The sequence below is a fragment of the Platalea leucorodia genome (genome assembly GCF_965183815.1).
Source record: "Platalea leucorodia genome assembly, chromosome: 5".
Lineage (NCBI taxonomy): Eukaryota > Metazoa > Chordata > Aves > Pelecaniformes > Threskiornithidae > Platalea > Platalea leucorodia.
The window spans coordinates 81,869,610-81,883,087 of record NC_138827.1 but is presented as its reverse complement, the minus strand read 5'-3'; the positions used below and the strand labels follow the sequence as shown (position 1 = coordinate 81,883,087).

The 13,478-nt window shown below is 41.8% G+C and overlaps 1 protein-coding gene across 2 annotated transcripts in view; it reads right to left on the bottom strand.

Moving 5' to 3' along the window:
- The window catches only part of COBLL1 (cordon-bleu WH2 repeat protein like 1), an 85,663-nt gene extending 85,092 nt beyond the window's left edge, over positions 1–571 (bottom strand). For both annotated transcript variants that reach the window (XM_082313614.1, XM_082313615.1), the window contains exon 1: positions 466–571. In XM_082313614.1, the coding sequence (XP_082169740.1) occupies positions 466–509 (44 nt within the window). In that variant the 5' untranslated portion in view covers positions 510–571. The remainder of the gene's footprint in view (positions 1–465) is intronic.
- Between the last annotated feature and the right edge of the window lie 12,907 nt (positions 572–13,478).

The window sequence follows — 13,478 nt, the reverse complement described above, 5'->3', positions numbered from 1 at the left end:
CCCGCAGCGCCGTCCCGCCGCAGAGCCCGCCTCAGCCAGGGGAGCCAGCCGCGATGCCGTCCAGGCGCGGGAGACGGCGCCCAGCCCGCCTGCTCCCCCCGCGCCGGCAGCCGTTTAACGGTCGCGCTGCTCCATTCCCCTCCCCGCTGCCGGCTCGGCTCGGCTGAGGAGCCGCCGTCCCGCGCGGAGCTTCCGCCTCGCTCCCTCCGCCGCCGAGGGCAGGGAAGGGGCACCCGCACCGGCCCCCGGCGCTGGGGAGCCGCCTCTCGCCCCTGGTTGCCTCCCGAACGCCGCATCGCACAGCCGGACGCGCACGGCGCCGGCCTCCCCGCCCCGCGCTGCCCCCTCACACCGCAGCTCACCCCTCACCTCACCCGCCCCCGCGCACGGCCCGGCGTGACCGCGGTTCCCCGCTGGAGCCGGGGGGCGCCTGGGCCTCCCACCCCCGCGGAGAGCCGTGCTTACCCTGAGGGCGGCGGGGCGGCCGCCTGCGGAGCGCGGCCGTCCATGCCGGCGGCTGGGTGAGCGCAGGTCGGCTCTCGGGGGCAGGGCGGGCGCAGCCGCTGGGACCCGCCCGCACAGCGCCTGGGCTCCCCGCCTCACCTGCTCGGGGCGGGCTGAGGAAGACGGCCCCGCTCTGCCGCCCCCAGCGCCGCCTTGCCCCCGAGCCGCCGCATTCCCCGCTGTTCACAGCGCGGCCATGGGGCGCCTTCCCGGGGCGGCGGCCACGCACACGGCTCCGCTGAGCTGCCTGCGCCGGGGCGGCCGCTCGCTGCACCACACCTTGGGCGGAGGGGGGGGAAACCACAAAAGCAAAAAAAAAACCCGAAAAACAAAAAACAAACCAACAACAAAAAAAACTTTGCTGCGAGAAACTTGAAACGCGGAACCTTCCCCGCTCCGGCACCCGCGGAGAAACAGAGACTCCCTGTTCCCGTCCCAGCTCCTCCCTCTCTCTCCCTCTCTCGCTGCCCGCCCGCCTCCACACGCCCGGCTCTCCCGCCAGGGGCGGCCCGACGCCCGGCCGGTACGGGGACGCCGCTCGGCCTCGGCCTCGGCCTCGGCCCCGGCCGCGGGCTGCCAGCGGCCAGCGGGGGCAGGGCCTCTCCTCTCGGCTGGAATTTTCCTCTCCCCGAGCGAAGCGTCCCGGCGGCCACCCCGGGCTCAGCCCTTCCCCATTCCAGCCACCAGGGCGCGGGGCGAAATCCCTACAGGTGGGGAGAGCCCGGCGGGGAGCCCAGGGCAGGGGCGGCGGTCCCCCCCCGCGGGGCACCCAGCGCCCTCCGGCCAACGGTTCTGCCCCGCCATCAAAGCCAGGCCGCCCTGCGCCCGTTGCCGAGGGCGCCGGGGACTTGTCCCGGCCGAGTGCGCTGAGGTTTGGTTGCGGTGGTCCCCCGCAGCCCTCCTCCCTGCCCGCCGGCGGGCGGCCTCGGCCCCGGGGCGGGCAGCGGCGCGTCCCGCGGGTGCCTGCGGCCGCCGAGCTGGCTGCAGCGGCCGAAGCACGGCGTGGCCTACTCGTGTCACGGGGAGCTAAGCTCCGGTGCCAAGAGTGGCTTCAGCTACATCTCCGGCTTGTTCTTCCAGCGTGACGGCACTTCAGTCGTTTCTGTGTGACAAGCTGCTCCTTTGCAATATCTAGCGAGCAGATCTGGCAGTACGTGCTATGTAGCCGTGTCAGCCCGGAGCACCTTTCCGGCTGTGCCGTGGCATCAGGAGATGGTATTGCACAGTAAAATACAACTCTCTATGCAGGTAATATTTTGGCCAGCACTTAACAGAAGTTGAAAAATAGCTAACGACAAAGCATTTATACCTTTTTTTCCCATAGGGAAAAAGTAGAACATTGCATTCTAGTATTAATGTCCTTTTTCTGCCTAGTTCTAAGATTACATAGCTGGAAAAAAATAGTATAATCGACCATTCTATGTTAATATTATTCATAATATGGGCATTGTCTCATATAACACTGCATATAGTATAATAAAGATATTGTACTTCAATAACATTTTGCTTCTCCCTGCGTGTCCTTCTCATTTGTACTGTCCTTCTTCAAAAAGATTTTCTCCTGCTTTTATTTTCTGCTTCTTCAGTAGAGGTTAAATAACCCTGAAGCTGCCTGTTTTGACAGACCCTAGAGGTTGTCCACACCCTGAATAACCACATGCCATTATCAGGCACACCCTATTAATCTGTGTACGTTTCTTAAACCAAAAAATTAATCACTGATGAGTCAGATGGATTTTCCATCGTCCAGTTTTCAAAGAGATGGTGTTCAACAAATTGATCAACAAGAAGAATCTCAAGAACAATCCCACTGAAGACCTTATGCAAGTCTCCGACCCTTTTTCTCTTTTGACAGTCCACTTTCTTTTCTCACGCTCCTCAAATTGTTTGGCAACTTCCTAGGTTAAGATGAAGGCTGACAAATAAGTCCTTTGTATGTTGACTGTTCCTGCAGTAAGGGCAGGGTAACTTTCTGCATTCAGAGCATAGCCTCAGTTTAAGTACAAAAGAACTTCATGTTTCCAACCAGCTACTGCTTGGGTGAAACCATTAAGTGACTGCATCTTCTAAATAGTAAAGAACCTCACATGTTGCAAAGGTGTGAGATGATCCAACACTACAGTGCTCTTTCAACTGAGCTGAAGACCATCATAGCTGCTTGTATGTTAGTTGGAATAATTACAGAAGTTGGTGTGATGTTGTCATCCCTTCTAATCGGCTTTGCTGGACCACCGACAGATAAGGAACTGTTGTACCATTCTCTTTAAAATCTCATTTGAAAACCACTATATGCTGTAGTCTAATTCTTTTGGCAAGTACTAATGCCATGAAGATTGCAATCTATTGACTAGCTCACATGGGCTAATAATAGAAACTCAGCAATGCCAGGGAGAAAAGTGACATCGGGGAAATAACCTAAAAAGATTTATCAGTGGTGGCAATTTCCAATAGAGACTGGGGAATTAGCTAAAAAAGCAGTTCACTGAATAACGCCAGTCTCACTTAAGAGGGGAGAGGTTATGCTTATCTTCTTACACTACCACTTCTCTTATTCAAATCTCGGTTGTTCACCAAACATGTCTGAAATGCTGATCACTAGAAACACTGTAGGCTCTAAACTTGAGTGCCTGCAGACCATGTTCTGCAGTGACAGTTTTATGATAACTAGACTTAAAATAGTGCGTTTTATGAGATACTGGAGATACCATTTGTCGTAGGGATCTCAGTTTTTAAAAACAAATTCTGGACTCCTGTGGCACTTTGTTTTTTAACAACAGAAAATCAGTTCTGTGTTCGAGTTTCGTAAGATGTTCACAGAGTCAAACTCTCTTTTTTTATTTTTCTATTTTTACAAAGTTCACAACTTTGTCCTGAACTCAAAATGTTGCTCATATAAAGCAAATGTAACTCATACACAATAAACAGAAGGCTGCAAGAGGGAATACCAAGTAAATGGGCTATAAATACACTATTCATGTCTCTCCAATTGAGCAGTCAAAACAAGGAACATTTAAAGAAAAGTTCCCTAGCTTTTTCAAGCTGATCTGTGAAGATATCATTGTAGCAGTTACCGAAGTGGCAGGTTATTAATTGCACAGTTGCAATAATGTCATCCTTTGTCTATGGTTTGAGGTAAAACAATCATTTAGCTGGAGGCATTCATCCGGGTGACAAGTCGGCACCCACTGCGCTCAGTAAATGTACGTGGTGCCATTGTATATTCAGTATCAATGTTTGCAGATTAATACCCCGTTCTGATTACTGTTAGCATAACCTTCAAGTTACGCTTGCAGTGAGAACTGTTAATTCCAACTGCTATTTGAAGGAGAACCTCTATCTTAGAGAGAGACTTGGAGTTCCAGGCAGCTTACTAAGTATGGGGTTTTCATACAAGTTAAATTACTAAAAACAAAGTCCTGCCTGTTCTGAAAAAGCAGTAATATCCCATGGCATTTTTCATAACAGTCAGGAGTTGTCCTAGATGGCTTTGGGAAAATGTCCGTGCCCCCACCCTCGCGGTAGGATAGTGCTGGTGGTTGCTCTCCTCTGTTCAAGAGGGTGCCAGAAATGTGGAATACAAATATTTTGGGATGAAAGATGCTGCAGAAATGTACCAGACCGTGTGATTTTCAAACAGGTATGCCCATTATTGCCTGTGGTAAAAGCTATTAGAAGTGTTAACAGACTACAGGAGTCTTCCGGTATTTTTCACTTTTGTAAAGGTCTGTTTACAAGGTCTTTCTTTTTAAATTTATTCATATACAACAGCGTATTAGTGGCATTTTGTGATATAAGGATGTAACCTGAATGCTCTCTTAATGTGGTGTTGTACATAGAAAATCATACTGTATCACACAGTAGTTGTTTTGAATAATATTGTGCAATGTAGGTGTGAAATAGAATATGGAATTGAAGGGTGTCTTCCTTGTTAAATTAATTTTATGATGCATAATTAAAATATATTAGAAAGCTGAGCTGTTTTATTCTGCCAGTATAGCAGACATGATAAAAATCAGGTTTTTACCCTTATAGTATAAATATAAACCAAGGAATTATTATACGACTTGCTTTTGTTTAAATGAAAACTAAATCTGTATGTAATTTTTTTCTACAGAGCAGGCAATCCGCTTACATCGCATCCTGTTGAACAGTTGCCTTTTCTGTGTTTGCATTCCAGCATGTGGGTGAGGTTTTGGGAAGCATGCGCACACATGCATATAGCCACTGAAAGTATTGCTGTAGGCACAGGGACAGGTTTTTGTGCCCATCTAAACTGTGCGCTTAATGGAAGAACACTATTCACGTCTCATCTCGAAATACACAAGAGGAATAGTAAGCAATTTGTTAACACCTTTTTTCTAAGGAGCTCAGGGAGCATTTCCAAATAGTAAAATGTTACCACCACAAAGAAGTTAAAATTTTTAATTCTATTTCTCATGTTAAATAACCTCAGTGCCTGGAGATTACGCAATTTGCTAAAATCACTGCTAGTTAACAGCATGACTGGGATACCACTACTTTATATCAAAACTAGTTGTATTCTTTGCTCTCAGCAGCAGAAGATCTTAAAGAAAATTGGATTACAATAATAAAAGGCATCTGTCTGGGTGGATCCTATATTTTTCATTACATGGAAAATTATAAAACTGGTTTTAAAATGAGTAGGCTCAAAATTTGCATCAGAGATTTACCAAGTAGGGCACTGATACATGCATTTGATAAACATCTGAGCATAAAGACATCCTATGCAATGCGTTGATGGATTTATATTCAGTTTATGGTAGGGCTACTGATTTTTTTAAATTAGAATAGAACAGAATAGTTCAGTTGGGAGGGACCTACAACCATCATCGAGTCCAACTACCTGACCATGAAGAATGACTTATCTCCTCTTACACAAGGCAAAAGTAGAAAATAGTTCAAGTTAGGACTGTCCTATCTATGTAACCCAAAGTAATATTAAAATTACCCTACAGCTGGGTTTGTACTGGCGTACTGCTTTGCAAGGGAGTCCAATTACAGTAACTGAAGTGTCACAGACTCTGCTAACCTAAATAGGATTACACAGGTAGTACCATTTAGTCTTTGTGTTTAATGTTATATTTTAATAATTTATATGTATGTAGGTCATATCTATGCTGGCCATCTACACAAAGACAGGTTTTACCCTGAGAAGGAGACAGATCACATTATTCTAAATTGTAAGCAGTGCAGTTGTCTGTTTAACACTTTGGCCTGATAGATGAACTACAAATACGACTACAAAAAGGTACCCCATATACTGTCAGATATAGGACTAAGTAGTTTTTGCCTTTTGTAGAGGTTTTTCCCAATAGTTGCTACTACATTTAATAGTAAATGCAGGGTCAGATCCAAAAATATTTTCTTCTTTCATTAATACTGTCCCAAATATATTTCGCTCCTGTGTACATTAATAGGCATTTACGTTCTTAGAGATATATCGTCCTTTTGCATCATGTTTAAGATTAGCATGATACTGTGATGCATTTCCATTGCTACCATTCTGGTTTTACTCTGCTAGTGTTTTATTTTTGCCTTTGGATCATCAAGGTAAATGTTTTACCACATTACATGTCATGATTTGTAAGTTATTTTGCTTGTTGAACAGTATTTTTGGGAACGCATTAAATAACAATTAGTGAGGTATTCATGTGGAATAATTTTGCACTTGAGTAATATTAGAAAGCTTCAGATGATGCGGAGCAGTGAGTGATTTAAGCTATAGAATCACATATGCCCTGAAGTATCCCGTTGCAATGTTAATTATTTTTTAAAACAGCTTTGTCTAATGCTTTCAACTCACGTTAGCCACAATAGCTGCAATGAAGGATAGATAACAGTGAATTTAAATGTTAATCTTACCTAGGGTTTAGAAGAAACTACAAGTTCACTAAATTGCTATCATGCACTAAATTTACAAATTATGAATGTTCATCTATAACTAGGAAAGTATGCTGTGCAAAAATCCTCAACGCTGAAGTCTGTAAAGTCTAAACACTAAAAAGTAGTTATGAAGAAAAACACCTTTGGAAAAAAATAGATTCATATTATTTGTTCAAGTGATTAGTAATGCATTAGCTTATGTCTTATTGTATCATAAAATAACACTACAAGAAATATAATCTCCTCCTCCTATTAGAAAAATACACTTAGATCCACAAGAGATTTGGGAATTTCTTCAACAGAGATACAGAAGATGTAGCAATAGCTAAGCCAACAGTAGAGGAGTTATCTTAGGTCCTGAAAGCTATATTGCTGTGGTTGTACTGTATCATGAAAGCAAGATATATTAGCCCAGGAGAAGCTTTATGCTGCAGAAATTTGTATCTCTTGGTACTTCAGCTAGCTCGCTCAGAACTAGCTTGGGTAACTTCACAGGGCTCAGGCTTTCTGGACATCCTCTGAGGCACTCCATACATTTAGGTGGAATCTAGTGCCGCATGTTAAGATGCTTTTGAAGCATGGAGAGGGAGTTAAATACTTAACTTGGATGTTACGAAATGCATGATTAGACAACTGAATAAATGGGGAGGAGAGAGGGAAGAGGCACTCCTCCTCTGGAACACTAACAAGAGAAGAGGTGCTGCTCTGTGTGCAGCATGCTTATTCAGGCATGCTTTAGGGACCTGCTGCTGGAACGGACCCCACATCAGAGCTCCAAAGGGAAGTGTTTATCTTGTCTGTTTTAAACACAAGATGGTACCGAGATGTTCAGCACAGACAGATTTAAGATAATTCTCGTCACGTGAATTGTAGGGACCTGGAAAAATCTATTTGTCAAAAAAAGAGGCTCATCCCACCTTCAAATGGTGGCAGTTTCAAGAATACCACACTGGACCAAGTTCCATTCAAGTCGCACTGTAGGCACATATGCCACTTCATAGATCCAGTGCTCTAAGCTTTTAGAAAGCTCTTTTTTTTTTTTTTTTCCAATAAATATTTGAATAAAAGTAATGAACAGATACTTATATAAAGGTTTCAGTCAGTACCCGGCCGAGTTTGCCAACTGTGGTAATTCCCACAACCTTTTCAAACACAATTTCCAAGTACGTCACTTATTGCTATGATTCTAAGAAGCAAGAATGAACACAGATGGGAGCTCAAGGCTGTGAACTACAGCTGAATTTGGCTTTATGTCTAGTATTTGCCTAATCAGGGGGAGATGAAACATTAGTTGCAGAAATTCTTTGAGGTCTTCAGCTGAAAATTATTATTGATCCGAGTTTGAGAGTTTGCATAAATAATTTCAAGTCATTTCAAAGCCCAGCTTTGACTTTTCTTTTCTGCAGTTTGCCAGTGTCTCCTTACAGAATTACCTCGTTAGTGAGCATCTATGTGTAGTCAACACAGCTTGTGCAGACATGTCAAAGACAGTTTGAAACTAGCAGCTGCATGAAGCTCAGCATGGGCTAACAACTCATTTTCAGAGCCAGGTTTCCTGGAGAATGCAGAAGCTTAATTCTTTATGTCTTTGGCTATGCCTAGCAGCAGTACACAGGACAGGATAGCTCAAGGGTAGCACTAGTATATTCTCTGGTATGTATGCACCAGTATATATATCACTGTGTCTGCCCTGTAAACAAAAAACTGTAATTAAGCAGCAAAGTAGTCTCACACATAACAATAAGCCCATGGCAACACAGACTGAGAAAGCTGTCTAGCCTTTGTGTGTGTTGTATAAAAGCATAACTTGTATGCATACCTATTTGCTATTGATTTACCAAACTGCAGTGTATATATTTAGCATCTTGAAAGGCTTCTAATTTAAGCAGTTAAGTGTTAGATAAGTTTAATTTTATTTGAGAACTATATCGATCATTTTCTAGCACTAGTTTTCCCATTTTTTTAATTGAGGAATTGTGTCCATACACCATGGAATCACTCTTACTGGCGTCAGAGCTGCTGTTACTCTTTTTCCCCTCCAAATGGCTAGCCAAAGTCACTGTTTACTATCCAATAATTGTGGCACGGCTTGGAAAGTTTCATTCATATCTTGATACAGTCAGGAGGGAAAAAAAAAGGCTTAACAATCTAGTGTGGTTTTGTTTACTATGGCATAAAAACAAATATAATGATGCTTAGAATTCTCACATGCTAATTAATATGTGTACATGCAGCAGTTTACGTTGCTTTTTACTATACATTAACATCTATTAATTCACTCTAGTTAAGTACTGTGTACTAATCAGAGACAATGGTTGCATGAAATTGTCCAGGTATTTTCATTAAAAATAAAGTAAAAAAATAAACAAGCTAGGCTAGATCTTTAAATGCTCCATATGGAACCAGCAAACAGAAGTGCCCTTAGCTCAACCAATTTGACTTGGGCATTAGACCAGATTTAGAAGACTGTGCAATGTTTTATGCATAGCAGCACAATTGCACAATTAAAAGATTTGAAGATTCAACTTTTAAGTAGCTCGTTAAAGGTATTTTCACCTTTTACTTTGAAAAGAAAAACCCAACTAAATACAGCAAAAAGCTTTTGATCAGTCAGTCCCACTCCATGACCAATGTGCGGCTCCAGTGTCACACATTTATGCCAGGAGATGTGAAATTGCCATCGTCATTCTGTACTGGAGCTGTAGGTCACTCAGCTGCTGTAACAGCACTACAGCTATTTCTGACTTTGTGGAATGGGGCCAATGTTCTTCCCAGAAATAAAGGTTAGAAAATGAAAAGAGCACCAGTTTTATCTCCCCTATCTCTTCCTGGAGAAGACTGGGCAAGTTAATGGAAAAGTAATCCAGCAAGAGTTATTAAATACAAAGCACCATCTCTGGCTCTGGTTCCTGAACCACAGATTGCTTGATGATAGGAATATTTGTGGAAGTATATATGCTTTCCCTTCGTTTATAGTGTTCCCTCAACATGCATTTTTGGACGTTGTCTGAGACAGGATACCAGGCTAGATAAGACTTTTGGTCTGACATAGAGAGGCCATTCTTATGTTCTGAGGTTCTTTAGATATATTTGGAGTTCTGACGTTAAAACAAAAAGGCCTCATTTTTTAATAAAGGTAAAGGAGTGCTACAGATGTCTGTGGTTTCTTTGAACCTGCTGTAATTATTATTTCAAGTTTTTGCCTTCAGTCTTATTTTTTACATTGTAATACACCACACCTTTCAAGCATTAGGCATTCAAAGAGCTGGTAAAGGCAGTTTGGTGGTGTTAGAAGGTAAATTGCAGCTCTGCTGAGTGTCTTGCTTGGGTATTGACTTTAGAAGCTCTATGTAAAGTGGCGATGCTGAATGGCTGTATTAACAACTCTGAGGCCACTCTGTGTGAAAGTGACAGCACTGGGACAAGGAGATGTTTTATCTTTCCCTAGCAGTGTATGAAATGCTTATTGACCTGGTTGAACTTTAAAAGTCAGCCCATTATAGTCAGATACAAGTTCTTGGGCTTCATTCCAGGCTAAGATTCCCAAAGATAAACATGTCTATGCTAATTAAATACATCAGAGTCTATTTAGGCCAAACAGTTAAAGAGAAAAGATTGAAACAGTGTTGAGCTGCCCAGATGCAGAAGCAGGAGAAAATAAGGGGAAATAAAGAGTCACCCCAAATGGTTTGTACTCGTTTTTTATTTTATGCCTCATGAAACTGCATTTGAGAAATAAGCAACTGTAGACTCTGGTCAACATGATATCAATTTGGGTTGAGTCACACAATCATTTTTCAAGTGAACTAACTCTTGTCTCTTGATTTTACAGACAGAACCCTGCTGCATAACCTGTTTTAAGTAATTCAAGATGCACCTTAGAAAATCCTTGGCCCAAGGGCAGAAAATTTTTGAAACATTTAAAGTGAATGAAAAAGAACAGGGAGATAAAGCTGCATGGTGGCTCAGGAGATAGATTCCTGTGAGGGCAGAAGGGAATTGTTTTAAAACATAGGCAGTGATTATCAACGTTAAAAGGAAACATGACAATTTTCAGCATCAAATATGAAGACTGAGATGAGAGGAAGAGAACCAAGAGGTAAAAATGTCCGGCAAGGCGAGACTGCATGGAGGTACAGGAACAGATTTGTGGCACAAGTAAAAATAATGTCCTTGGGCTGGACAGATGGTTAACCTCGCATACTGAGCCTTTAATCCTCAAGTCACTCTGTCTTCTCTAGATGAGAGTGACTACTAGGCTAGACTGTATAACTATCTGTCATAATTTCTAGCAAATAAACTATTCCTTTTTTTTTTTTTTTTTTTACTTTTTCAAGCCACCTTTTTTCCACTTCACATGCCACTGATTAAAAAAAAATGCAGAGTGCATAAAGAAAAGTGCAGTACGAATGTTGCCATGATTTCATCCTTAGTTGAGTGAGAGAGTTTCATGCTGATACGCTTCAAGGTCTGCACTCCGATGACTTTGATCAACTGTCTCAGACATTTTAGACTGAGTCAGGAAATCAGATTTGTTACTGTCGTCATGTATGAAAAGAACAGAAGCAAAGTGATGCAGCTTCATCAAGTAACTATCGTTCCGATGTAAACTTGAAAGGTAGTGAATGTGAATCTGAATTTAGGTCTTTCAAACTGAAATGGCAGAGACAACTAAGTTTCTCATTATCTAAACTACTGCAATTTTTGGTCGGAATTACTGAACATAAAATGAAATTATTTTTGCCCACATTTTTCAATAAAATAACAGATTTTTAATTCTTCTTATGATAAAAATATCTGTTACAGAATAAATCTGTAGCTGACAAAAAGTAAACTCTAGTTCATAAAGATTTAAACCACTGATAGTTAACCTGAATACATCTTTATTCAGTTGATATGATGCTTATGAATTGCAAATCAGACTAAATGTATGTTCTGTTGAAAGCAAAGCAAACAATAAAAGTGACTCTGTTGTATTCTAAGAGTCAAGGAGTCACAGAAACATGTATTGCTTCTCCAGTAAAACATAAAAGAAATTACTCTCTACAAAGAAGAGAACCGATTCTACTGATTCACCAGTGCAGAACAGTCAGACACCATGGATAAACTCCAACCTACTGGCTTCAGGGGCAAGATCCTTTGTGATTCTTAGGGGTGCAAATTTACCTGATGTTTCAAGGTTCAAGCATAGGTGTTTTCAAGGTTTTCCTTCTTCGTACCATTCAGGTAAGAAGTCTAATTTTTAAAAGGTCACAGATATGTAAGTCCCCATTTATCTTTAAATTAGTTCACAAAAGCGGGTAAAAGACAGGACTTAGGGATCACTTAGATGGGGAATAATGAGGAAGAGGGAATTATCTTAAACTATTTTAAATGTATGTGGAAGCTTTTCCATTTTTTCTTTCTTTTTCCTAATAAATTTTATTATTATGGACAACATGTACCTTGCTTTATACATGATGTAATATTATCTTGTATACTTTTTCTGTTATTAAGACTTCTAGTCCTGATGCTACTTACAGCAGTTTTTTCATGCATAGTTTATGACTGAGACTTAAATCAGAAACCTGTTCACCTGCACAAGGCAGACAGCTGGAAACTTCTGTCCTGTCTTCTGAGTGAATTTGTACCAGGATTTCCATCTGTGCTATGTATGTGCCTGGAAGGGTACCAATAACAATTACTGATCATTGCAAAGATCATCCCTAACTGATGGCTCTTTCAGTGTCATTTTTGAGCACATTCCACAGTTTTCTCTAAGTTCAGGGAGAGATTTGAACGACAGTGCTGAAGGAGAGAAAAAGCCAGGAGGCAGATTTCAGAGCAACAATTTTGTAATATATTGAAGTCCTATCCTTACACATGTCCATTTTTCTAGTTTTAACTGAGTCTCTCTCTTAACTCCAAATTAAATCACGAGATATATTCTGGAAGTTACTTCTGTGAAAGAATCCTAGACATCTGGGGCCTATGATAAGAAAAGAAGCACTTTGCAATCTTCAGCAAAATAGAAAATGGGGGAGATAGTGAGGGCAGTGTTCAGAATTCATTATCGCAGCCACCGTGAAGAGAATCTTCTCTTAAGAGCTGTAGCAATTACATGTAGCTAACTGTTACAAACAGGAATCTAAGTTGTATACAGGTCCTTATAAAAAGACTAAAACCAGGAAGCTTTCTCTGATGACTGTGCAAGTCAAATATCATCCAGGTAAAAACCAAGAGTACAGCACAGAAAAGGTATCCAAGTTCAGTATGATATGACAGAGAACACCAGGAATCTGTAATGTGCTTAAGTCATGACAACTTTAACCTGATGCTGGGAAGAAGAAAGTGAAATAATATTTCTTAAATCCCTCCATGCAACACAGCTTACTCCTTGTGTTTATCCAGCAAACCTGCTTTTCCAGAGATCTCTCCAGGTTGCTCCAGATACCAGCAGGTATCACACATTGCAAAATGCCATAGTAGGCAGCAATCTGATTAGAAACTGTAGCATTTCATTTGCAAACAGTCTACTTCAGTTACAGATTAACAGAAGGGATTTAATTTATTGAAGGAGAAAATTAGTAGCTGGTAAAAGCAAGGTATGAAAAAAGGCATGCTGGAAATTACAGGAAAAACCTCAGGATCCGATTGTAGTGTATGTTTTAGTTTTTGCATACAGCTTATCACTTTTATGTGAGAAGTCTCCTCAAGACCAAATATACTTTCCAGAGATTATTAATTGTTTCACCTTGTCCGGTGAAAAAACACAGCGATTTTACTGATTTGTAAAAGTCAGCTAAACACCTCTTAAGTCAGGCCTCAAATTTACATAGTAGGCATGACAAAAAATGGGACCTATCTGGAATAGTGGAATTAAAATCTAATCTGTTAAACTTTTTATGATTGCCACCATGGAACTGGTGGTAAAGGAACGGGGTGGTAATGCCTTTTCCCACTTCTGCTAGAAATCTTGCTCCTTATCTGCTTCAGGATCTACTTCACCAGCAGATCCTGCTTGAATAGTACTCGTGTTTAATCTGCAGTACATGAAACAGAAAAGAGGAATAATAAGATAGGTAGAATCC